Source organism: Callorhinchus milii, unplaced genomic scaffold, assembly GCF_018977255.1.
Source record: "Callorhinchus milii isolate IMCB2004 unplaced genomic scaffold, IMCB_Cmil_1.0 Scaffold4, whole genome shotgun sequence".
NCBI classification, from domain to species: domain Eukaryota; kingdom Metazoa; phylum Chordata; class Chondrichthyes; order Chimaeriformes; family Callorhinchidae; genus Callorhinchus; species Callorhinchus milii.
The window spans coordinates 20183536-20211186 of NW_024704745.1; the positions used below are offsets into that span (position 1 = coordinate 20183536).

At 36.1% G+C, this 27651-nt stretch overlaps 1 protein-coding gene across 4 annotated transcripts in view; it reads right to left on the reverse strand.

Moving 5' to 3' along the window:
• Positions 1–540: 540 nt before the first annotated feature.
• LOC103177513 (ribosomal protein S6 kinase alpha-3) overlaps positions 541–27651 on the reverse strand; it is a 37154-nt gene continuing 10043 nt past the window's right edge. For 3 of the 4 annotated variants that reach the window (XM_042334124.1, XM_042334122.1, XM_042334121.1), the window contains 20 exons: positions 24700–24819; positions 23828–23909; positions 20643–20723; positions 19972–20051; positions 19184–19290; positions 17542–17579; positions 16762–16904; positions 15163–15233; positions 14949–15037; positions 14779–14843; positions 14389–14491; positions 12273–12394; positions 10957–11088; positions 9362–9451; positions 8962–9120; positions 6325–6486; positions 5786–5862; positions 4675–4792; positions 2877–3017; positions 541–2142 (listed from right to left, as the gene is read on the reverse strand). In XM_042334124.1, coding sequence (XP_042190058.1) covers positions 2017–2142; positions 2877–3017; positions 4675–4792; positions 5786–5862; positions 6325–6486; positions 8962–9120; positions 9362–9451; positions 10957–11088; positions 12273–12394; positions 14389–14491; positions 14779–14843; positions 14949–15037; positions 15163–15233; positions 16762–16904; positions 17542–17579; positions 19184–19290; positions 19972–20051; positions 20643–20723; positions 23828–23909; positions 24700–24819 — 2106 coding nt within the window. In that variant the 3' untranslated portion in view covers positions 541–2016. The remainder of the gene's footprint in view (positions 2143–2876; positions 3018–4674; positions 4793–5785; positions 5863–6324; positions 6487–8961; positions 9121–9361; positions 9452–10956; positions 11089–12272; positions 12395–14388; positions 14492–14778; positions 14844–14948; positions 15038–15162; positions 15234–16761; positions 16905–17541; positions 17580–19183; positions 19291–19971; positions 20052–20642; positions 20724–23827; positions 23910–24699; positions 24820–27651) is intronic. The other variant, XM_042334123.1, reaches the window with a different exon arrangement.

A 27651-nucleotide genomic window follows, 5' to 3' on the forward strand; every position in this document is an offset into this window, starting at 1 on the left:
TACTCATTTCCAAACAGTAATATTAATCTCTAACTCTAGCCCACATGAACTAAAGATGACATTTTCTTTTTAAAAAAGGAAATTATGGACAGGTTTGTCTGGAGCACGTACTTAATTCAGCCAGATTTTTTACTTTTTCAGTTCACAAGTTTTTGGTCATTAATTTTCAAAGAAGATGGGTTTACTAATGCTGACCTTAAAAACAGCCTCTTGTTCACACCTTAACTAGCAGTGCCACAAACTTTGAGATGTCATCCTGATGTGAGGCACTATGTAAATGCAAATTGTATTGTAATAACTGTAGTGGAATATATTGGTAGGTTTGCTAATATGAAAATACCAGCAACCTTAGCACCAGCTAAGGCAAACTAAAAATTAATTCAATCAAATTAGCATTTTGGCAAGTTTTAATATGGCTGTATACAAATGGAATGATTTACAATATACAAAAACCCAATCCTACGAATGCCTTAGTTTGTATACTTAATTGCTAAAGGTGAAGTAAGCTCACAGGTTGCAAGTAAGACATACTACATTCAATTTTAATACATTTGACAGTTTATTTTGTATAAATTTCAGTTCTCCCTCAAGATTACAAAAATTGCCAGCCCACAAGGAGCACAAATAATGATATATTCATGATTCCACTCCTAGCTACATCTGAAATAGCCCAGGTCAAAATGAAGATTCCAAAAGAAAATATCCTGATTATATGCCAGAATGAGGCACAATGAAGTCAAACTCTTCCAGCATTGACGATTCTATGGCATTTTGATGGCACGAGTGCCAAACCCAATGTCACGAAAAACAGACTTCCAAATTCACACTTTGGTAATGACAGAATACACACAAAAAAAACTTAGAACATCTAACTCAATATCATGCCATACAGTGGAATCCAGTATAAAGTTTGATTTAATAGAAGTGTAGAAAAATATTACATCCAATGGTTTTATTTTAAAAATCCACTTTAGACTTTGAATTATTTCAAAATAATTACATCCCTCATCTTTACACCTTCCCTTTAGGTATGGTAACTAGATGGTCACTAATAAATGTACATCATTTGAATCTATTGCATTCCCACCCATCAATTATAAGGAGTATATAAAAGGACTGAGAAGGATGAAAAGCTGAAGCTAAGACCGATTTTCACTGGTGTAATTGTTTTACTGTGCATTATAATGTCAATCCAAATACTGTGGAGAAATGCAATACAATGCTTTGTTCAATACGACAGCGACTGCAAATATATGTTCACTCTCACATCATACTACCCTAATATCACAGTATAAATGTTTTTCTTGCACAGAAATTAAATGTTACCATCAATATGTCTTATAATATTTGAGATTTCTTTCTTAGGGATAACAGTACTGTATTCAATGGCTGCTAACCCTGACCCTTGGATTCAGATAAGAATGAAGCATCTCTCATCTGCATTAAAGCAGTAGTTATTTGCCCTTCCATGCAACTGGCCAGTGTTCTATAATTGAAATTTCACAGTGTTCATGTGAAATTAGCTAATGCAGACAGACTTTCTTTCTAAGTTCAAAAAAATGGATATAAAAGTTCCTGCATACTCAATGTAACTAAGCCTGAAATGTTTCAATGACAGGCTTACAGTGATAGCACCTACAGAATATATATTATATAGAAACCCAAGTGCTTAGAAAATAAATCTATAATTGCCGTGAAACGTTATAGAACGATTTAAACATTTCCATTAATTGGAAATGAATTAATAGTCGATTGCCTTTTTCTATTTCTAATTTACAAACAAATGATATTAATGCAGTTGCTATGTTTTTATTCAAATCGTTTTTACTCTCAAATATGGTTCTGCTTCAATCTCTGTTCAAGCTAAAAAAAATGAAAAAAATCTCGGTATCAAATTGTTTAAAGCAGGACAACAGAAATCAAGCAGCATTATATAAGGTCAAAATCAGGATGGCTCTCCAAAGTATGCATTAAAATCCAAAGTTGCTGGGAAACCAGCTTTCAGCAGAGCTCACTTTACAGAGCAGTTGAGGTAAGTTTCTTGACACCCCTTCGCTGGGCCAGATATGAACTACCAACTGGATCAAGAACTGGCTGCAACGGTGAATGGCTCAGTGCAGAATAGGTCGCTGCCATGGCACCCTAAAGAACAAACAAAAACTAGTTCATAAAGAAGCATATTTTACAAAGACATTACACAACACTGTGCTGAAAGCACACACTTGTATCACTCATCAAATACAAACAAAATCTCAATGATGGTCTTACTGCCACTTCACAACCAATGTTGTGTTCACATAGTTCACAACAATTTTTCTCTTTCTCCTCTCTCTCTCTCTCTGTGTCCCCCCTCCACACACCATGAAGTCTGGGTACAAGTCCTGGTGCCAGGGATGCTCCACTATATGGCTTCCTGCTTGCTGGCATTATCCATGTACTAAACTTGTCAGTGAGTGTTGACAGTCTATGGCATCATAGTTGAGCTTGAGCTCACCTGATATTGATACAGACCTTCAAGAAGGAGTCACTTTAGTGGTCAAGAGTAAAAAAAAGCTAGCTGATATTCCCCCTCCAAAATAATTAATTTTCTAGTATCTCCTGAAAAAAAAACCCAAAAGAAAAGAATCCCCGCACAGACACAATTTGGTGTATTCAACTCTTCCATTTATAGTGACAAAATTCATCCTACTTTTCGAAAGCATTCAAAACAATTTCAAGTTATCAGATGGACTACGTTTTGTATTTTTCGTAGAATTATTTCAGCTTCCATCACTCTACAGGCTAGCTGTATTTTGTCTGTACAGGTCGGTATTGGCAGTGTTGTCACATTGTTAAATCATAGTTAATGGACCAATTCTATAGACAATCAATTTCACCTTTACTAGATGAGGTGCATCCTGACGGTTGAGGTGAAACTGAGGCAATTTATCCCGAAGAACAATCCAGGGATGTTGAAGCACCTGGGCAGTCGTCAACCTTCGATGTGGGTCTACATGAAGCATCTTAGATACCAGATCCTACATCAGAACAAGAACATTTTCTGTGATGCTATTTAACACATATGTTTTGTTCCTGAAATGAACATGCAGTATAAATAGGCTTACTGGCTTACAATTTAGAAAAAGGAAACAAATTCCAATTTTCTCTAAATTGATGAAAATGAATTCTCCTCGTTAAATATTGACTACAAAATATACAGTCAATTCACTTTACAGTATCTTCTGTGAAGTGCTTTGAGAGTCTCAAAGGCGTGATAAGGCACTGTGTCAAATGCAAGGATTATTATTTATTATTTATTTTTAAAAAACTAAACTTTTGATGTGCATCTTCAATTTCAAAAATGTGATGTGCAACAAGTGACCTCCACGGCAGCCTTACAACTTGGAATTTGGACAATTTTATAGCCAAAAGCTTGCGGAAATAAAGGTAAAATTTGTCAAAATTCAACAAAAATCTAAATCATTCAAATCTACATATGAACATCAAAACAATGCCACATTAACAATTTAACATTCTATTACTGAAAACCTTTGCCAAGCCTTAGTAAACATAAGATTATATGATTCAAACAGTGGAAATTTCAGACAAAATGATTAGCCAACCATATGGCAAGCAAAATGTTTAAATCAAATGCAAATAAAAGATCATGTTTCCAACTCAGCAGATAAGCAAGACTGATCAGTTCCTAACCGCACAGGCTGCAATTACAGGAAATGTTCCAATCTGGCTCTAGCTCGAGAATTATAACATCTTCAAAGGATTAATGTGGAAAAGTTAAAAGTTCCCAAAACCCAAACGTATCACCTTTATCTTACAGTATATTCTGTGAAGCTCTATGAGACGCCTAGAAGACGTGAAAAGCGCTATATCAAATTCAAGGATTATTATTATTATCTATTCAACTGTTCCCATTGCTGCTGTGCCAATGCCTCGTCTCTCCCACATACCCTTTCCATTACAAAGCTGCATATCTATTCCCAAAATATGTCAGACATTAACACTGAATGAATATGGAAATATGCCAACTAACTTCACCACTGTTTCTTGTGGAAATAAACAAAAAATCCATGCATTTGATACAGCACTTCATCACCCTGAAATATCTCAATGTGATTTTGTGTTTTCTGTAAAGTGTAGTGACCATTTGAAGCTACATGGCAGCCAATTTACACACATCACATTTATTACAAATTGCTATTAAGTAAATAAGCTTTTTTAAAAAAAAAATTGGGTAAATAGTTGGCTCTCCCAGGGAAAAATTCCCTTTGCTTTTCAAAGAGAGCTATGGGATTTCTAATGTCCACCTAAACAGTCAAATGGGGCCAGGGTTTAATGCTCCATCAGAAAAATGGCTACCTCTGACGATACAGAACACATTCTTCCCCAAGCACAGAATTGGACTGTCAGTTTAGACTGGGAACTGAATGTCCTGACCTGTGAGTTGAACCCACACTGACTCAGACTGCTATGAAATTAACCCGGCTGACCTCCTATTACAATATTTAATCCAGTAGGCTTCTGAACTATTTCTTCTGCCACAGCACTGATTTGTTCGACATTGATTAGATACAAATAGTTTGCAGTCATGCCAATATGCTCATAAACTGAAGTACAGTATCAAATCAGACTGATCAGTACCACAATAGGTTGAATTTCATTTGCCTTCTGATTTACCTTAGCCATATCTGAAACCGTATCCCAGTAACCTCCAGCGAGGCTGAACTTGCCACTGCCTATTCTTGCCAGGATTTCATCTGGAGTGTCATCAGGTCCATTGGCAAAGGGGGTGTATCTGTTGAAACAGATACAATTTCTAATCATTAAATGACATTTCCCATTACACAGTACTGATGTATAAGCAATGACATAAACAGATTTATTTGAAAATAAACATTAAGGAAGAAGTGTGATTTTGTGCGGCTGTGAGTATTTGTACATTTTGGATCTCGCTGCAGAATCACCAACCATATTCAAAATTGGCTCTCTACTTATTGGCCTTCAACACCAAAAGGAGCAATCATTAAAATTAGTTGCTATCATTTACTTGTTAGTATGTAGAGTTCTGCACACCTCTTAAAAATGGTCAATTTCATTTTGAATTTGTATGGACTCATTGATGCAACAGTGAGAAAACGTCATGTAATGCAGACCTGACCTACACATTTGTAGGGAGCATGGAACTATGGGGAAAATCATGGCACCCAAAATTCAAACAGAGTTGTAATTAAATAAAGTTTGTGAGTACTCCCCATTCTCTACAAGCTCATCACCTCCACCCTCTCCAGTCTCCACTGGCTCCCTGTTCTGCAGTGAATCAACTCAACATTCCTGTTCTTGTCTTCTGGTCACTTGGGATAAACCCTAAATTGTTGTTACCACCTTCAGAATAATAATAATCCTTGCATTTAATAGTACCTCACAGTCAGAATGACATGTCAAAGCACCACAAAATTTACTGTCAAATGTAATTGTATATGTAGCAATGTCCCAGAAGCAGCCATGATGTGAATCATTTGGAAAATGTACCATAGGATCTTTAACATACATCTGAGTAGGCAGACAGGAGCTCTGTGTTTTATCATCCAAAGAATGACATCTCCAACAATAAAGCACTCCCCAAGCTTCAACTGAGCACAAAGTCGCAACATAGGGCTTGAACTTTCTGATGAGGCAAATGTTATGAATTGAGCCACACGGTCACCAGAATAGGGATTATAGGGAAGAAAACCACCATTTAATAAGTTGATTTTAACATGCTAAAGAATCATCAGAATTACATTCTTACCCTGTGAGCATTGTGTAAAGGAGAACACCTAGACTCCAGATATCACATGCAGCATCATATCCTTGCTTCTTTAATACCTGCAAAGTATAAGACGTTACCTGAAACAATTATTCTCTTTCTCAACAATTACTGCTCTGCTTCATGTACTCTGCCTGATCTCTGGTACTCCTCAGACTCAACCCTTCCGCTCGAAGCTTGAAAGTTTACAGCACCTCACACAAGGTTAGCGTCCCAGAGCGCTCCACAGTGGCGGAGTCTTAATGGTTTACCTTAAGATTTAACTCTCAGTAATCCCCCTCTCCCCCAAACACCCAAACCTGTCAGCTGAGTCAAGTGTTTTGAGACAACCTCCCGACAAGAAAGGTACACTATATGCAAATTGCGCTGTAAATTGCAGATGTCAGTTTGTATCTTAACACTGCCTGTAACATGTGGAACCCCCCCATTTTGGAAGCAACATTTACTGACTGCAACAACAAATGTTTTTAAAATTAGAAACTACTTTAGTACTCAAAAAAAATCGGTATAAAAGTCCTTACCTCAGGTGCAACAAAATTAGCTGTGTAACAGGGAGTCATGAGAAGACCATTTTCAGCACGTAGTTGTTTAGCAAATCCAAAGTCACAAATCCGAATGGACTCTGGATTACCGGACTCATCCACATACAAGATGTTACTTGGTTTCAAGTCTCTGTGCACTACCTAAATATATTGAAACATTATCACACACTGATGGCACAATCTTTTATAACCCTCTTTTTTTTAAACAAATGCATTACAAAAATGGTGTTCTTTATGGACTTTAGTGTAGCATATTTATGTAGTTCTGTATAATGCAGACAAAGTTTATGTTGGGTTAAACTGACCTTTATGAAATAAGCAGTGGTGTAAAATGTGTAAAAGATAATTTGGAAAAATATATTTTGTTTGTCATACAATTTTTAAAATTCTGATCTAGAGTTCTTGGGTTATCCAGTAACCCAATTTTAAGAGTATGGTTGTTAGGTGATGGCAGAATCAGATCTAGAATGATTTCTCCCAATTGACACCTCTCAACCACTCATACACGAGTAGTTTTGCAGTCGAGGATATTGGATAGTTTCCATTGCTCATGAAGATACTTCAACATGAGTCACAATCTTTTGAAGAAGCAGTATGGTGGAGGGAAAGGCAGAAAATATTGTATAAGCACTAATGAACCCAAGTGCATTATATGATCAATGTGATCAAACTTCCAATTCAATAAAAATAATAGTAATCCTTGCATTTGATATAGCGCCTTATCAAATCTTTGAGAGGTCTCAAAGCGCTTTACAGAACATACTGTAAATGCATATAATCATAACTGATTATACATTTTGTGGACGAAACACACAATACATAAATTCCTTGCACTTGATATAGGGGCTTTCACGTAACAAAGTTACGTCACAGGATTGACAGTAAAGTATGCTTATTTTGTATAAATTGTATTGTTGCCAAATTTAGAGACACAATAGTCTTTCATCTTGTGACTGGGATTTAATACAGCTTGAGGGGAAAAGTCCACTTTCATGGCTTAAGGATTTTAAATAAAAATGGTTTAAGCTATTCCAACTATTTCCCAGAGCAATTTAGCATTATAATATTGCTTTTACTTCTACATTAATTGGCACTCACATAAAATAAAATGATAAATAAAAAATTGTAGTAAATAAAACCTTGTGTGTGTACAGATGTCTGAAAATATACAGTATTAAGAATGAATGCATTACTATTTGTATATTTATTACAATTTTTAATATAAAAGCTGGTCTGCAGTTTGACATGCCTATATAACACGCTGTCCAGCGTGGAGGGCGCTATATAAATCCAAGTTGTTGTTGTTGTATAAACTCTAACTCACGCTTGCCTCTTGGCTTCTTCTGTTTTCCATTATTTTATTGTAATGTTATCGCCTTGGTGGTATGGTATATTATAAATATTTTTTTAAATATAAAAGGAGGCTTATTCTGAATCTATCCCTACTAATCTTATCCTGAGAGGACTTGATATTGGTATTGCAAAAATTTAAAAATGTTCTGTTCCCCAGGACTCATATGTCGAACCTTGCTGAGAACAAAAGAAAAAAAAACACACAAATGTAATCCATGACTTACTGGTATGGATTTTTCTTTCACATACAATGCAAAAAGCACTTGATTACTAAATTCAGTTAAGAGTCTAATTATAAAATCTTCAATGGGCGACTTAACCTACATTTTAATATCCCCGCCCAAGTTTCCTTATGGCACATACAATCTCTACCTGAGGATATGCCAGAGACCCACTTCGAGGGTTCAGCCAATGCCACTAACTGGAGCTGCTTGTGCTGCCTGAAGAGATTTTTCTTCCTATTCGTGGAAATTGCCTTGCCTTCACTTTTCACTGCCAATAGCACAGAGATCAGAAACTTAATGTGGGTAAACGTAGATACAAACCCACATATACTTTGGAACATTATACAGCACTAATGTAAAGTTTTGAAGTTGTTGGCTAGTCTGATGTAAAATGTAACTCAGGCAGCGTCGGCTTAGTCTGCAAATTAAGTGTGGTCTTGGAACTGGACTTGAATGTGCATCTGCATGGATTATTAAGTGTTATAATCCCATCATTCAAGGTCAGTTTCAAGCAAATGTACAAGTCCTACAGGTTAGTTTGAAACCTAAAGTCTGATAAAAAAGACTGAATGCTGGAAACTACAGCAGGTTTGTTTGCATCAGAATGAGAAATGAGTGGTTAATGTTTAGGTATGATTCTTAAACATAATTTAAAAAGGTTGATTATATAATTTCTAAAATTTAAAAATGAATATTAGATGGGGTTCACCTGTATGCAATCACATATTTGGGATGTTACGTTCTGATTATTAAAAAATAGGAATCTTTAAATAAGTAATAGAAGTAATGCTTTGAATGTTAAGCATTCTAATTTGCAACAATTCTTTATCTGTCACCTTTTGTTATTATATTCTTCAGCTACAAAATTACTTTCTGAAAATTATATCCTAAAAATGAATTTGCATATTAAAACATTTCCACAATATTGCTACTTTTAAAAAAAAACAAATAAGGACCATCATTCAATCAATCCCTCAACAGCAGCAATCAAATACTGTATCAAATACTGTATGTACTAAAAACACATCAAGCTATTCACCCCTTGTGCATGCAGGTATTCTACAGTTTTTGTTATGGTGTACAGTACAGCACTGGCTTCACGTTCAGAGAAGAACTTTTGCCTGAGAATCTTGTCCAGTAACTCTCCCCCTTTCATGAGTTCGGTCACTAGGTATACACATTTGCCATCATCATAAACCTGTAAAACATACAGCAACAAAACAGATGAGTACAATCAAGACACAGCTATACAATTAAAGGAGTCTGTCCATTAACATGTTAACATTCATTTCTGATTACATAAAACACAGGAAAAAAGGACTGGATTTTTAATTGAAGTACTTATGTAGATAGGAATTATAATACAAAAATCTGATAGTTTTATAACAGTTCTCCATATTAATACTAGTGCAAATTAAATTAGAATTAAACCTACTTACATGTTTTAGGGTAATAATGTTAGGATGTTGCCCATAGCGCAGCAGAATCTCAATCTCTTCCGAAGGGTCTCGTTTGATTTTCTCAATTATCTAAAAGATATACAAAAATGATTTTGTACAGAATACCTAGGTTTACACCAAATAGCCACTGTTAACTGGAAGCTGAATACTTATATAAAAAATCTGAGGTTTAGCTTTACAGTTAAGTTTATAGGTAAATTAGAAGTTTATGGGATATGACTTAAAAAAGGTAATGTTTGTGAGACTCTACCGTGCGCAATTGGCTGCTGCGTTTTGTCCACAATATATACAGTCAATTCACTTTACAGTATTTACAATAATAAAAATATATAATCCTTGCATTTGATATAGCGCCTTATCACATCTTCGAGACGTCTCAAAGCACTTCACAGAATATACTGTAAAGTGAATTAATTATCTTCATATTACACTGGATCTTCACTATTTCCCATTCTAGGCAAACATTTCTGATCCTAAATACTTTCGCAATGAAGATAATTTGGTAGAACAATTATAAAGAAGTTCTGAATAAATTTAAATTGGCATGACAGATGTACACATTTGTAAACCGTGAAAACTCTGCATAATCCTTCATGAAATAATTTAATCTCAATATTACTGTATCCAAAAATCAGCACTACAGAAACATTACGTTCTTCTTGCAGAGACCTCAATTTTCATACCAGAAGTGCACTCAGCTGATGCCTTGAGTGGCTTTATTGAACTCACCGTGCATCACTTTTGATCCTGGCATTTTTAAAGCCATCTTTAGTGCTGGCCAAGTATATAGCAGCATTCAACTTGCAGGAATTTTCAAGATGACTGTTTCTTACATCAACATCTAGCACTCAACAGGTTATTGATCCATTAATATTACAATAGACTATAGTAAATGTAACTGTTAATATGTTGATTTTATTGATGTCTCAAACGTGCACAGGAAGCAACAAACTAAAAGGTTGATTTATCCAACCAGATAGGGAAAAGTTTAAGGGCAAATTTACCCCATCACATCATAAACACTTGCAAGTTGACGGTGCTGTTGAAAGGGCCTACATCACATGTAAGGATAAGTTTATTACTTTTTTTCACTTACAGCTGTATTCATAAGTCATAAGATTTGTTTAGATGAACAATGGGCTGATGGGCCGATTTGATGTAATCCTTTCACCCTCGCGACAGAGGAAATCGCACACTCTTCCAGAAAGATACATCTATACTACCAAAGGCGAAATGTCTGTCTGTGTGTCTGTCTGCCAATAACGCAATAACCAAATGACCTAGAGACATGATTTATACCTCATTGGAAAGGTCTTGTATGGGGGAGTGTGATATGCATGTTTTTTTTTCTTTGGGGGGGATCTCTTATCATTGATGAGCTCATCACACATGTATGGCAGTTTTGCTTAAGGTGTATACAAAATGTTTATGGCATGTGGAATGATTTGTGAGTGGTATCACTGAAATCTACATTCCGTATTGGATCCTTTGGTTGCAAGCGCAGCTGCAACGGGTACAGATAGTTTACTATAAAGTTACATTGACTTACGTACAAGTTAAATAAAAACATCTACCTTGACAGCATATTCCATATTAGTAGATTTATTTACACATCGTTTGCAAATCGAGTAAGAGCCCACACCAATATCTTCTTTCTGGTCATACATATCTGTAAACTGAATGCTGCTTCGGTGTAACTGCTGCTGCTGCAAAAAAAGCATAACTTACTTCAGTTACACAATTTTTTTTATAAAAGGTAGATGTTTTCTGTATTTGAAACGTAAATTTTTTCAATGAAAATTTTGAACTGAAAACAGAACAGTTTTGTTCTGTGAGGGAGAAGAACTACAACCCCCTTTTGGCCAGTGCACATCAGATACAAATTGATGCAATTGTTCAATGCACGCAGGGAACCCTTAACCATGCTTGGATATCAGACTCTTAAGCATGGTGATGGGTTTCCACATATATCAGAAAAATATTTTTATGCACTTTTGTTTTCTGCGTGGTGCTTGTAAATAAGCTAGGCTTTTCCAAATAGTGACAAAGAAATTTAAGAAAATAAGGATTTGCTATGCGAAAGAAGACCAAGGTCCATCTAGTTCACCTTCCACCACCCTGGCAGATGCTTGACATGTCATGTCCCAAACTATACAATAAAAACATAATTTAAAACACTTAAGTTACGACCTGGTAATTTACAATTGTATTGTACACATTAATAGTGTCAGTTTGGATGTCGAACATGACCATAACAGTTAAATTATCCAAAGATGATGCTGGGTCAGCACTTGGAGAATCTATTCAACAGCATTTTGATCCTATGCTGAGTTTCTTTACTCTTCTGAATGTTAGCCTGAAAGACAGTGAAACTTGACTTGGTCATTTCAAATTCCATAGTTGTTTCCCCTCCAGCCAATCAAGGACCAAACTATACTTACACAGGTTAAGTGACAGGTGGTACAAATCAATTTTTAAAAATCCAGTAAATTATAATATCAACTACCGCTGAATTAGGGAAGGGGACAAAGCATGCTATCAATGATTCCTGGTAAGAGGTGCATGTATGGCTGTCTGCTAAGTACAGGTTTGGGCTTGGTTGTAATGCTGCCACTGTCCGCCACTCCCCCGTCAAATATCGACAAAATTCAATCAATTAATAAATCAGAGGACAACTAGAAGCTATGGAAATGTGATCGGTGGAATAAAAACATGACTTGTTCAGAAGAGAAGGGGGAGAAAATTTGCAAGGTTAAAATGTGGTTCAAGAGTTAATGAACTGAAAATACTGTTCTATTCTCAATGTGCAGGCATCAGAAAGGGCATTTAAATTCTACCATTCATGTCATAGAAGACACAATAAGGATTAAACAATGTGTGTGGGTAGTACCTGTACAACTGGTTGCATAGAAGATTCCAAGGCCTGAGTTTCTTCCTCCGAGGTAATAGCCACAAAACTGAACCCACGAAAAAGCTGGTGTGCATTGGCACTGGGAGGAATACCAGGAGAATCTAAACAATCGTACAATTAGACAGTAATTATTTCAAGCATTTATATTTAAACATTAAAACATCTGATCAATTCAAGCTCACATTAATGTTTTAATAAAAGATAAATGTACAGTAGTTAAATAATGCAGTTGAAAACAAATCTCCCCAAATGCATGTCATTCTATAATACATTAACGGTTACCTGCAGTATTTCTTTAAAAACACTAAGTATTGGAAATATCCTTTCCCATATACTATATTTAATTAAAACATGATATTGCCGATAGCTCCAGTTGAGACCAGATATGGTTGCTTAAATATTCAGTAATTATGGATTCAGACAGTCTGACTTTTGTCTAGATTGCTATGTGTTGACAGTATAAATACAGGTGAATGACATTTAAACCCACGTAAGTCAATAATATTACAACATAAAAATATAGTTAAAGATTAGCATTTATTGAAATGCCATTTCAATAATTTAAACCACAGCCTTAAATTCAGGCTAAGCTGTAATTTGATGTAAAATTTTAAAACACTATCTGCCAAGGAATAATAATAATCCTTGCATTTGATATAGCGCTTTTCACGTCTTCTAGATGTCTCAAAGAGCTTCACATATGCTGTAAAGTGAATTCACTGTATATTTGTGGGCGAAACGCCCACCTGTTCACCTTATCGAATCTCCTCATAATTTTGAACACCTCTATTAAATCTCCCCTAAGGGGAATAATCCTAACTCCTCTAACCTCTCGTCATGACTGAAGTCCCTCATTCCTGGTACATCTCCTTTGCACCTTTTCCAAACACAGTACTCTAGCTGAGACCAAACTAGTGTTTTATAAAGGTTCATCATAACCTCCTTACTTTTGTATTCTATGCCTGAATTTATGAAGCTGGATATCCCGTATACGTTTTGAACAGCTTTATCTACCTGTCCTGCCACCTTCAAAGATTTGCTCATGTGGACCCCCAGGTCTCTCTGTTCCTGCACCCTTTAAGATTATCCCATCGAGATTATATTGACTCTTGTGATTCTTCCTCCCAAAATGCATCACTTTGCATTTATCCGCATTAAATTTTATCTGCTTTTCAAGATCTTTGGCTGGGGGGGGGGCGTGTGGAGGGGGAAGAAGAGAGGTAAAGTGACAAGAGACAAGCCAGAGGATGGATTGCTCACAAGGATAGGTAGCCAAAAGCCTGAAAAGGAAACTGGCAAGCTATTTGGGAGGATGCTGGGCTAAGGTCTATTGTGGTCAATTTCAAGCTGAAGAAACCACATGCACAGAAGTATCTGACACAGTGACAGCAAGAAACATTCTCCTGTTCTCAGGTATCAAAGTACTGAATTTAAAACATATACATGAAATGTATTATATTCAAACATTGCCATTTTAAAAATCACCACGAAGGACACAATATAAATCTTGTATTATGAATTTCATTAGGAATACTTCAAAATTGGACATAAACTGATAACTTGAAATCCAAATGATGAATTTGATGGATTCGTTCAGATCAAATAGCTTTCAGGCTTCAAGAGGAACACCAAGAGGCTTTTATTACTATATTCTCAGGCAGTTACATTTTAAATGACATCCACCAAATAAATGTTATGGTATTCGGAAGGTGGGAAGTACTACTGTAAATAGTTTCAGGTGTTTGAATTTCCATTGGAAAAAGGTTCTTAATGGGTAATTCATCTAATATTGAGAGAAATCCTATAGGCCTTCAACACAACAATTTAGGCACATTTTTTTTCTACTTAGTTTGGCTTCAGCATCCAGTAGGTACTGACCAGAAAATTAGAATTTCTGGATGCAAACCATTACATCAAGTGCAGATGTACATTTAATAAATGCAAGAATTTCCAATGGTAGATTTGCAACGAAGGACAAGAGTTATAGAATTTCATCACACCAAATTGCATGTATTGCAGTCATAAAATGGAGCACATTCCAAATGTTAAACCGCTCAAGGCTTTGTACTTTGGCTCATATAAGTTTTATTGTTACCTTTTGGTGTCTTTGCTGTAAATTCTGGATCAAAGTAAAAGGTATCCTCTGGTCTACCACTTGCTGGTTTGAATGGTGGGTGTATTTCTCTTCTGCACAATTTCTGAAATAAATAGTATTAGCATTTTTATAATATTAACTCAAGAATGTAAATGGTGAATTGAAAATTCTACAACTTTAAATTAGTATGTGAATAGAATATTTAGTCAATAATCCACTTTAAACAGACCTCCAAGTAAATGCATAACAATATTTTTCTGCATTCACCTGAAAAAATGATGGCAAAAATAAGTTGTGGATAAGGTATGAATTTTCATACCAATTTTGCAGCACAAGATTTCCCCCACCCCCAAGATATCCATAAAGGCATTAGAAAACAACAATGCTTACATTCCAATCTATTGTGGAAAAAAAAGGATGCCTCTTAATTTCTTCAACACCATCTGGACCAGCTCCTGGCAATGTAAAACAAAATAGTTTATAACTGGGGAAATATGCATCATCCTCAAATAACAATTCAATTAAATAACGTAGAAATTAATTAATAAATTAATAAATACCCAGTCTGTTTCCAGGGTTGCGCTTGAAAAGCATGCGCAATAGACTTTGGGAGTCTGGACTTAAAAACTGTGGCATTCCCAATTTTGCTCTGCAAACAAAAAAACGAAAAACACTTTTGTAGAGTAAAGCATTTTATAAAAGCAATTATGTCACATAAAATATCTGAAATATCTTACTAATTAAAGTACACTACACCAAATTATTTACACTCACTTAACTATCATTGTCATGGTTTCCTTTCGGTCTTTCCCTTGAAAGGGCAAAGAGCCTGTCAGCATCTCAAACTGCAAGGAGAAACAAGCATGGTTTAATTCACGCACAACTTTACTGCAAATGTTAAGGTAGAAAAAGGAATTGCATATTATAAAGCATTCTCTGGAACTATTAAACATTTTTCACGAGCAGAACTTTTTCCTCGCTTCAAGAGGATCCTTCAAGGGAGGCAACTCATATTCTCCACATCTTCTATACAATTTGATCCTAATTAACTGGTGCGATAAAGAGGAGTGCAGAGATTTTAGCTACCAGGAATGATTTGCTAAATGCCCCCTTGATCACAAAAAAGTGCATGTCTAATTTTGCAAGTGTGAGTTAAACTTTCGCTAGTGCCTAAAGACTTTATTGTACATCAACCATTTACAGAGTATGAAAGAGTACTTCACCTGCTATTTCACGACAGTGTACAATATATTCTACCAGGGAGTGTTCAGTGATATCACTAATCTTTGTATGATAAAGCTATTTATAAAACCAGAATTGTACCTCCACCAAATGCCGATTTGCATGTCAAAGACGTTTTCTTAAACGAAGTCATAATGGCAGTGCCAGTTACTGTACAGACCTTGATTTTGGAGGCCTTTTGCAACAGTGTAGAATCGGTCTCGTGGTTCAGGCAAAGAAACCAAGGCAACTATACAGGTTGTATTGAGGAGACGTGCCCACCCATTACACTAAAACCCACAAACCTACAATATACATTGCTTTTGAGAATAATGGATCAATGATCAGGTTACAAATATCTGTAGTAACCTAATCAGAAATAATGTATAAGAAAGTTCAACATCTTCAAAAGTCTTATTCTAAGAAAGGCTCGTCAATGGAACCAGCTGCTTTTTATCCTCATTTATTTCAGCTCAAATAATATCTGGAGAAGGAACTGACAATCTGTTCTTGAAACTTGATATCTAGAAAGCCACATCCATCAAAGATCACATGTATGTCATTGCGAGGACAGGTTTTTTTTAGGAGGAATATAGGTCCAAAGGTTGCTGGATAAAGACACACACTTTTGGCAATACAAATCCAATCCTTTGCAAAGGAACTAAACTACGAGTACCACCTTCTTTACATAAATGGACGGCGTGCATCAGGCTTCACACAGTATTAATTTTGCCAAAGCCAAAGTATTAAGCCAAAGAAGCTCTGCAAAGGACAACTAAATGGGTTTCACTTTGACAGTGTTTTTGAGGAGATCAGATTAGTATTTTCACTAATAGATTGTGCCTTCAGTTTTTGAAAAAATATTAACTGAGGCAGAATAGGTACAGTATTTTTGTTTGAAATATAAGGGAATGTGCTTGGGTATTCATTAGTGTCAATCTGTTGGTCTAACAATTCACAGTAAAGGGAGTAAATAAGACTGGACCAACATAGATATAATGGATGCAAAATCTGAATCAACAAGGACTCGAAATATTTCGATATGTCATTTATTAGAATACAGAACATAAAGTAGAAAGTAAATCTACCTATTTACCATGAATTGAAACAGGTTTAGGTGAACTTTGAAATTTGTTTGAAAAGAATGCTTACCATTAAGACACCAAAAGACCACCAATCAGCACTGTGAGAATGACCTCGGCGATTGACTACTTCAGGTGCCATGTATTCTACAGTACCACAGAATGAATAGGCTTTCTTCTCATGATCAGTGGACTCTTTGCACAATCCAAAATCTAACAAAAAAAAGTGTCACAGAATTCATAACCTTCCTTTGCCATTTGCACCAAGTCTGACTAATCTTTTTCTCTGCATCGAGACACACAATCTAATCCCATCATCTGCTTGTTACCCATAGCTGCAGTAATGTTTTATATCAAATTCTCTTTTAAAAAAATCAAAGTATGCCTCCGTAAATTTTGACTGCAGACAATTCCACATTTTTCTAAATAAGGATTTTTTTGACCTCTAATTCTTTTTCATTGTAAGCACCAAATTAGATACTCCACCAGCAGGTCTGGGAGTTCAATCATTAAGGAGGATCATTAACAGCCTTAACAACTTTAGAATTTAGTGACATATTAAGTTATGAATCATTTTCAGTTTTGCATAATGGTATGTTGCTACCTAAAGAGCAGTTTAAATTCCTCTCAGTTTACAGGACTACTTATCAGACTTACGAAATAAGTTTCAAAATGTTGAGTTTCAGAAACATTTCTGGAATTCAAAACAATGAATACTTCAAAGCTACATATGAAATAACAGAAATATTTTTAATGTAATAAGGCACTGTATTAAATGCAAGGATTATTACAATCCATGTAGGTAACATGAGTATTAAAAATATGAATCCATATTAATGTAATTACCTACCTGTCAACTTAATGTGACCATCTTCATCAAGCAAAATACTAAAAGAAAAAACATTTATTCCATGAAAGGTCACCATCAGTAATATCAAACGTATGGGTTAAAAAAAGACAATTTAATAATTCTTACAAGTTTATTTCAGTAACATCAAATCTTCCTACATTCTTGATAACAAAATACTCAATATAAGATGCCCTGTACAGCATATTAATGCATCCCATGAATATCTAAACAATCTAGAAAATTTATGAACTGAATTAATGAAGAATTTCTCCACAACATAGAAGCACTTAAGATTTTTTAAAAAAGGTATACAAGACGTCAAGTGATTAAACATGCATGTATCTAGCACCTTGTAGGCAAAAACGCCTAAAAACATTCAAGTACAGGTGAAAGCATGTTACCCAAAAGCACAGATTTTTTTAACAAAGCAAGGCAAGAAGCAGCAATGAAATATGGTTTTCGAAGAAGCTCCAGAAGACAGGGGTATGGTAACCAAATGCTTCACTACCGATTTGAATGAACTAATATTAGAAGTGAACAATAGACCAGCTGGAAGAGAATATGCTGGAAAAGATTGCATAGCTAGAATGTGGCGAGACTCTGGAGGGATTTGACTTTTGAGTTTACTGATCTTAAACACAGTCAGAGACAACTCTATGGCTGCCTTTGTAAGTGTGGAGGCTGGGACTCTGGGAAGGAGTAGAGTGGTAAAAACTCTGCCATTGCTGGTGTTGAGGGGGAATAGGGCAGGGGACATAAACAAAGGGAGCAGCCAGGTTAGAAGTGTTGCAGGAAGTCAAATAATACAGGGTGCAGCGAGGCCATAGAGGGTCTTGAATATAAGGATCTTGAATTTGATTTGCATGGACAGTCAGTGGAGCTGAGTGAAAATAGAGGTGATTGACTTGTGCAGGAGAGGGCATGGGGTGCAGTTCTATAGTACGCAACTTGTGCAGAGAGGTTGGCCAGGATGCCATAACGGGAGCAAACTCAAGCTGCAGGTTTCGGTTTCAGTTGATGTTCCGGACAATGGAGTTAAGAATTCAGCAGGGTTAAACACTAGAGAAAATAAAATCTAGCCTTGAGCTTTACATAAACACTGATAATTTTCAGTGAGATAAGGACGCAAATGACTTAAGTTCTGCCTGTGGAATATGACTGGATCTGGAATTTGAAACTTAGCTCAGGGTCAGCAGAACATAATGGTTGTGGAAGCAGTCAGAGTATATATATATTGTCGACTGCCACTGGAGGGACACATTACCAAAATTCTACAAAGTATTGGGTGCAGTTGGTGGCTAAGGCTTGGGCACACCAGAGTGCATTGGGGTGCTGTTGGGAGTTTACCAGCTACAACCACTCAGCAGTCCGCCAAACATCCATGCTTATTGAGCAATGGTTCTACCAGCTGGAAGTGTGGAGTTCCAGCAGCAGCTACCGATTTCTCTGCATACCAGTCAAGATAAACCTTTCTTGAGGTACATTTTACATAGTAACAAGTGTCTATATTCGCAATATAGACAATATTGAGACGTAAAAGAACTTTACAAAGGGAGACAGCTTTGCTTAGTCGCATGCAATTTGAGGTTAGCTTGACAGAAAATACTGGTAATATATTACTTTAAAGAAATCTCTAACATACTTTTCTGGTTTGAGGTCCCTGTAGATAATTCCTAGACTATGTAGATGATCTAAAGCAAGTGCCAATTCAGCAAGGTAGTACTTGACATCCTCTTCAGTGAACATAACCTAAAAAAGCATGAAGATGAATTTTAGTGAATGGCAAAGATTGATTCAATTTTCAAAGCCGAACATCATTGGTCTAAAACCTAATATGGAAATCATTTCAATGAGAATGTAACTCAATTAATTTTAAGATTAGTAAAAATAACTTCCATGGAGGTCTCAAATCAACATATTTTGTTCAAGTTTGTATTTGCCTAAAAATGAATTAGACATCTGAAAATTATTGTTGAGAATCAAAGGAATCACAGAATATTTCATGCAATTATTCAGGGGCAGAAATAGCTCTTTGCTGTGTGTCTTTGGAAATACAAAATGTAACAAGTCTTTTTTTCAAAAAATGTTTAATTTAGGAAAGTTAACCTAGCAAAATTAAGTTGCACTGTGGGATGTAAAGTCTATTGATCAGCTATTGGAAGACAATATATATCTCAGTAATGTTCCCGGAGGATTTTGAGTGCATAAAAGATTGCCACGGGTTGCTGAATAAGTAATAAGTAATATCCTAAGCTTCATCAGTCATTAGTATTGGATGACGCTTGGGAGGTTACGACTGGTTAAGGTTACATAGACCTTGGATAAAGGTACATACGGACCAAATATTATGAGCACCTCACATTCATTATTCATTAGTCATGTTCAAGACTCACTTCACCTCTGTAAACACTACATTTATGAAATGTTTACCTCTTTGGAAAGACGCGTAAATAAATCTCCTCCCCTGAGAAAATCCAATAAAAGATAGAGCTTTCCTTCTGTCTGGAAAGCTGTTAAAAAAAAAGATTAAGCTCAATGGTAAAGACGATGTAAACCCAGAATTATATTTAAAATTAAGATAATAAAATAATATAGTGCATATAAATAAATATGCTCTCATTTTGAACAGATGTTAGGAACCACTTTCAACTCAAAGAGCTACAAGTGTCATGAAGAATCTACAAAGCAAGTTAGACAAAAACAAATCGGAAGATATTAATTTGCAAAACGAGTGGCAAGTTAAGTATTCATATCTATTCCAAACCTAGTACTTGTACAACATTCTACAATAATGTTCTACATTAATCTCACAAGTTTAAATCTAGACCAAATTCCCCTTTCTCCCCCTCTTCTACCCAAATTCAGGGGCTATGACTCACTGTAGTGCCTACTACATTAACCGTGAATCACAGTATCACAGAATCATTGACCTGGATCCTTTAACAGAGTGCTACCATTTGATCCAAACTGATAACTAAAACAAGAGATTGGATGAACAGAACAATATTGGTGGTGTTTTTGAACAAATTACAACAAAAAGCATATATATATATAATATACACATAGGGTAGCATCACAGAGGGTTGAAATTCAATACTCACCATAATGTAATTTGACAATAAATGGATGATCCACTTCAACTAATATATCACGTTCCGTTTTAGTCCGAACCCGATCTCTTACTAGAAAATCGTATGGAAAATTAATAATTAATCCCACAATTGATGGTCTTGCATGTAAATTGACAGTATTGAACATTCTAACAAATTTCCACATCATTTCCGATATTGAATTAGATGAAATAATAGTCCTTACATTTGGTATAGCGTTTTTTACGCCTGGAGTTTGTCCTAAAGCACTTCACAGGAAACATTATAGAGTGATGATTGTGGGTGAGTGACAGCTACATTTGCACATAGCAATGTACCACAAACAACCATCGAGTGAATGACCAATTGCATTTGGGGAATTGTTGGTCAGGACACCAGGAGAAACTCCCTTCTCTTCAAATAGTGCAATGTGATCTCTAGTGCACATCTGACAATACAGATGAATTATGCTTGACTCTGCCTGTGGCATATATACGAGGGAAGGCAAGGGGGAAAACAAGTGCGAGTGAGAGGGAAGGGAAATGATACATGTGAGCGAGAGAAAGGAGACATGTTTATGATGTGAAAGGTGCGGGTGGGAGAAGTATCTTGAGGGGGACACAGAGAAAGGAAGTGAGAGAGAGGCAGAAAGACAGAGGCAAACAGGAGATATACTCATTCAGGAACAAGTATACTTAAACTCATTGCAATAGTTCACAACTTCAGATCTTTGTTCACAGATAACATACACTCCCTATTGCTAGTCAGAGGGCAGCCCACTTTGCTAGTTGTATTAAAATCAACACTAATCTCATTATGTGCAACTAGGCTCATCATAATTACTCAGCAGGATATATGTGGTCACTGAGGTATTGAGAAGTCATGAGCTCGTAAGAATTTGAAAACTAGTGTTTTGCACATTTGCAGGAAACCACCAAGTGTTTGGTGTATCATTGTAGATACCAATATTTGTGTTTTCCTGGTTGTTACAAAGTATGCTGTATATATTTATGTACCAGCGCATTCGTTTCACAATATCAATCTTTTAATTTGCCAAAATACTGTATTACTAATAAGCTTTCATAGATACTCTTTGGAGTCTTAAAATCCTGAAACACACATGCTGCAAGTTCCCCACCTGCCCTCGCCTCCGGAACACCATCCTGGAGTCCTTTTGCTTCGCCCCTTCCCTCGATCCTTGAAGGTCCATCTCAAGACCTTCCTCTTTGCCTGTGCCTTTGGTCATTCACCCTCTCACCCCTCTTGACCCTCATATCTCCCAAATTAAACCCCCCAGTTCGAGTGCAAGCCCTCACCTCCCCAGTGCCTTGGGTCGCCCTCCTGACATAATAGGCGCTACATAAATACAATTTGTCATGTTAAGGTGCTACACTACATGAAGGGCACTAAATAAATAAATGCAAGTTGTTGTTGAGTCTGGATTCACTTCTTTGATATTGTGCTCATATGTGAAGAAATGGTTTACCATGGTGTCTGGTTTCCCAATGTTATTTGTACAATTGTTTTTCTTCTAATAGGGCTCACAAATAAGACAGATGCATTTATCTCAGATATTAGAGGCCTCCGTTTTATATCTGGTAAACAAACCATCACTTCTTTGGCATACAGCGATTTCAGTGGTATCGTTGAATTGTGTATTTGCTTCCAATTGAACATCTTCCAATTTAAATTGGTAACCTATAGCACCTCATACTAATAATTGGCAATCATGCAATGGAGAAAGAAATTACAAATTATTTCAAATTTCAAAATAGAAGCCCACGGTATTAAAGTGACAGTGGCAGCAGGCATACAGAACTGGCTAGGAGACAGAAAGCAGAGTGGCGGTGAACGATTGTTTTTTTGACTGAATGGAAGTGTGCAGGAGTGTCTCCCAGGGGTCGGTATTGGGACCACTGCTCTTTTTGATCTATATAAATGACCTGGACTTGGGTATAGGGAGTACAATTTCTAAGTTTGCAGATGATAGTAAGCTAGGAAAAGTTGTAAACAGTGAGGAGGATAGTAGCAGACTGCAAAAGGACATAGACAGATGAGTAAAATAGGCAGACACTTGGCAGATAAAGTTTAATGTGGAGAAATGCAAAGTGATGCATTTTGGGAGGAAGAATGAGGAGAGGCAATATAAGCTGATGGTACAATCTTAAAGGGGTTGAAGGAACAGAGAGACCTGAGGGTTCATTTAAAGCATTTTTTGAAGGTGTCACGACAGGTAGATAATGCTGTTAAAAAAGCATATGGGATACTAGGCTTTATAAACAGGGGCATAGAATACAAGTCAAGAAGTTATGATGTTATGAAGACATTATGAAGTTTATAAAACACTGGCTTGGCCTCAACTAGAGTACTGCGTTCAGTTCTGGGCACCACACTTTAGGAAGGATGTCAAGGCATTGGAGAGGGTGCAAAGGAGATTTACCAGGATCGTACCAGGAGTGAGGGACTTCAGATATCAGGAGAGGCTAGAGAAGCTAGGATTATTCTCATTGGAGCAGAGAAGGTTAAGAGGAGAATGAATAGAAGTTTTCAAAAATTATGAGGGGATTCAATAAGGTAAACAAGGAGAAACTATTTCCACTGGCGGGTGGGTCAGTAACCGAGGATGCCAATTTCAAATGGTTGTTAAAAGAAACAGAGGGGAGGTGAGGAGAAATTTTTTCACACAGCGAGTTGTTTGGATCTGGAATGCATTACCTGAAAGGGTGGTGGAAGCTGATTTGATAATAACTTTTAAGAGAGAAGTAGATAATTATTTGGGGAGGACAAGTTTGCAGGGCTATGGGGAGAGAGTGGGAGAGTTGGATAGTGCTTTTCAAAGAGCCGGCATATTCACGATGGGCCTAATGGACTCCTTCTGTGCTGTATAATTCTATGATTCTGCAGAAATTTTGATACATTATTCCAACTTCTGCTATATTAACATAAGCATGCTGGCAAGAAGTTTATTTGGAAGCGGAAGGACAGTTTTGCAATATAGATTCAAAGTTGCCAACATAATAAATAACTGCACAAAAAAGTCGCTCTACTATAATACATCCCACAAATCACTTTGTTCTCCTGAAAAGGCGCTATATTAAATGCAAGTATTTTAATAAACATTTCAATAAATTGGATAGCAGTGCACATATTTTAAAAAACTTTCATCACTTGGCATGTAAGGGAATTTAAAAGCTTACCTTTTAATGTAGCCTTTTTTAGTACTTTCATTGCATACAGTTGTCCAGCATCAATTCCATGGATCTTTCTAACTAGGAACACCTAAAACACAAAAATCAGAAAACTAAACTTATTTATAAAATGCATGCTCAAAACATCAACTGAAACCTAAATCCAAATAATAATGTACTCTGGGATAATAAAGACAAACAAGTAGTTTAAGACAGGTACATGTAATTCTGATATGACATCTCAGCTTCCCAATCAGGAAACATTGTAAACTGATATTGCCATTTGGTTGATTTTCAGGCAATTTTTAAAATCTTTGTGGTCAACATTCATCCTTTAATTTATATAATTACAACACTGCAACTACACCAATCACAAATATATATATATTCAAATGCAAATAACGATAAAAAACAGAATGCTAAATAAAAGGTGAATGAAACTAGTGGGTAGGCTGAAGAGAGCAGGTAGTGTGTTTCACATGGAGATGGGCTGTTTTTCCTTATGAAAGGCCTAATAAGTGTACTTTGTCTGACAGGGAATAAAATCAGGCTACTGTGGAACAATAAACCTATATGGCCAAGTGGTTTAATGAAAATTCAACATTTAGTTTAAAGGAGACCATTCATATGTCATAATTGGCATAGGTTTCAAGCATACAAATGGTTGTAAGCATATCAGTTATCAAATATACTCCAGAAATGGTTGACCAAAAAATTTATCTCAGACAACAAAAATAGTTTAAACTGAAACACAAATATTTAGGTCATCATTAAGTTGATTTTAAAAGTGCAAATAAAAATACTGTGCAAACTGTTATATTCTAACAACTATGCATTCGAGGTAATACTACAAATGTGTTCTTTTTTTAAAAAAAACATACCTTTCCAAATGATCCTTGTCCCAAAACTTTAAGCAACTCAAACTGTGATGGATCAGCCTTTTCAAAGCCTTCTTTGACATGGCATGTGATTGTAATTTCTTGTTCATTTACTTCACCTTGCTAGAGGGAATGAAAAAAAGATTTTCAACCTTTCCAACATTGAATCAACGTTGTGCAGTAATTCTAGACAAGTGATTTTTCTGCCAACCAATGTAAAATTTACACAAGTAAAAATTTAAGTGCAGAAATGAAGTATACAATTAACAAATTTAGGGAAAAAAACAAGTGTTATGCTTTCATCTGAAAAATATGTGCACAACATTCACTTATATACAACTTTGGTTTAGAATTTTTTAATATATTAATAAGAGAAAAACATGAGATTGGAGAAATTGAATCTATTTTCATTGAAGCAGACAAGGCTTGAGACGTGAGCTGATGAAGGTGTACAAAACTGATAATTTATATTTATGAAAACACATTCTAAATTTCTACTGACATTTTAATATATAAATGAGATTGAAGTATCTTTAGATTCCTTAAATGCAACATTCACTCAGCTCCTATTATCCCTGCAACCCATCCTTGTACATATAATGAGGCAACCAGACTTGTATCAAATAATAATAATAATCCTTGCATTTGATATAGCGCTTTTCACGTCGGGAGGACGTCCCAAAGTGCTTCACAGAACACACTGTAAAGTGAATTGACTGTATATTTGTGGGCGAACGCGGCAACCAATTGCACACAACAATGTCCCACAAACAGTCGTGGATTGAAAATGACCAATTTATTATTGTTTTTGGGTTTTGAAGGTATTATTATTAGGCTCTGTGTGGAGTAAGGAAACTTGCCCAAGGTTTCGCCCTGCCTGGAATTGAACTCCGGTCTCTCGCTTGCAAAGCGAGTGCTCTAACCAGAGCTACAGGACTCCACGAAATGTGTTTGAACCAAGGTTTTATATAAATAAAACATTACTTATTAAAAGTTATTCATACATTACATGAAAAGAAAGGATGTGTTATTCTCATTTGTCATTCTTTCTTCATTACGATTTATTTTAAGTTACTTGGTTGACTTATTATACTCTCTCTGGGCTTGCAAGTATTTGATTTTTCTTCAAATTCATTGACCCATTGTACTGTTTTGAGATCAATTAAGGATCATTGTGTAAACCCAGTTGCATTATGCACTTTATGCAAACATTCCATAAGGAATCTAGTTTTTATTAATTTTATAATTAAAGGAACTTGCAATTTACATGCTTCCACAATTGCAAAATACAATTCACAACATGTAGAATATATCTCCAATTTCTCCTATCTTTTCCTTCAGAATATACGGAAGTATATATGGGAAAAGGCAAAGTGAAGCAGAATCATAAACATAAAAAAGTTAATGTAAATCTATAGCTAATGGACTATGGAGCAAACAAGTTGATCTTTAACTTTTGCTTTCATTATGTTTAACATCCTGTTTCAGAGAAATGTGTCCATGCTATGTTGCAGAAAAGTACTGTACTGTAAGAAATGGTAATAATGCTGCTTTTAATTTCTGCAGCTGCTGGGCCACTGCAGTATTAAGATAGCATAACCAAAATATGGAAAAAAAGCTGTGAGCAATGCATTACTGCTGCCGAACCAGATGAAAATCATTTACATAAGTTCCTGATCTAACAGAGAAAGAGCAGGGTGGAGAAAGAACCTTACAAATCCTTTCCACAAAGTATATGTAGGAAGAGTGTGTGTGGGTGTGGGAGACACGATTACATCATTGCTGGCTAATGAGGATCACTCTAGAGACTTATGATGCAATCTAGGTAAGAAAGGTGCCAGCAATATAGAACTAAACTAAAGCCATAAAATTATGTAATTAAATATTGATGCTCTGATCCAAGACAGATTGAATGTCAGGGCAATAACATCCTCTACAAATAGGTCATTGTGACAGCTGGGCATCAATGCAACCAAACAACAAGCGACTAGAAATAATCAGTTAGGCAACTAGACTCCTATAGTTGAGTCATTTTCTGAAAGCTGAAATATATACAAGCTGTCATTCTTTTCTTGAAGGCTTGCCAAAAGTGATCAGATGCTGTTTGCACTGATTTACCGGTCGATCAAAGCAACAGCTGACTGAATATTCAACAGTTTACAACCTATCGAATTCAATATACCTAGGAAGGACATGGATTAAGAGGAACCGAGTATTAGACAACAAAGTCCTCTGCATACAAGGAAGTTTTAACTAATGATCTCTCCTCCTGAGGTAGATGGTCTTAAAAGGATTCTAGAAAAGAAAATGAATGGTGAATTCTTGGGATCAGAACCAGGAAATCCAGGGTTCAATGTCAACAGGTCCACAATGGGGCCCAAAACTCACCTCTGACTAGGTGAGAGACTCCATCTCCAAAACTTCAGTTGGAAAGGTTTATTTTATGTGTTACAAGTTTGTAAACATGCCATTATAATGACTGCATGCACCAGCCCCCACCCTCCCAACCAGAGACCGAAATCTGTATGCGCCATGCAAGTTTCCCTTTCTCTACTTATCTAATCGCATAAAGTATTAGCCATTGTTTGGCAAGATTTTAAAGCTTGGGGATCCAGCATTGGGGTACTGATGGAAATCAACCAATTAAAGTCACAAAGCTTACCATTGTGAACAATGTCTGGCAAGCTTCCAGTTGTTTGTCCAGCTAGAACCACCGTACCTGTTGGGGCTTTGGTTCACAGGACTAACAGAAGTTGAGCTGGAAGAACCCCTGCCAGTGACTGGTTTACCCCTCGAAGTCCTGTCAACTAGCCAGACTAGCTGGTCTATCATTGAAAGTGCCTTTGGAGTACTGTGAATCCACCTTGCCCAGGAACTGGTCTACTAAGAGGAGTGACTAGATTGATATTCAAACACAGTTGGAATAATATCAACTGCAAGGACACCCCACTTGCC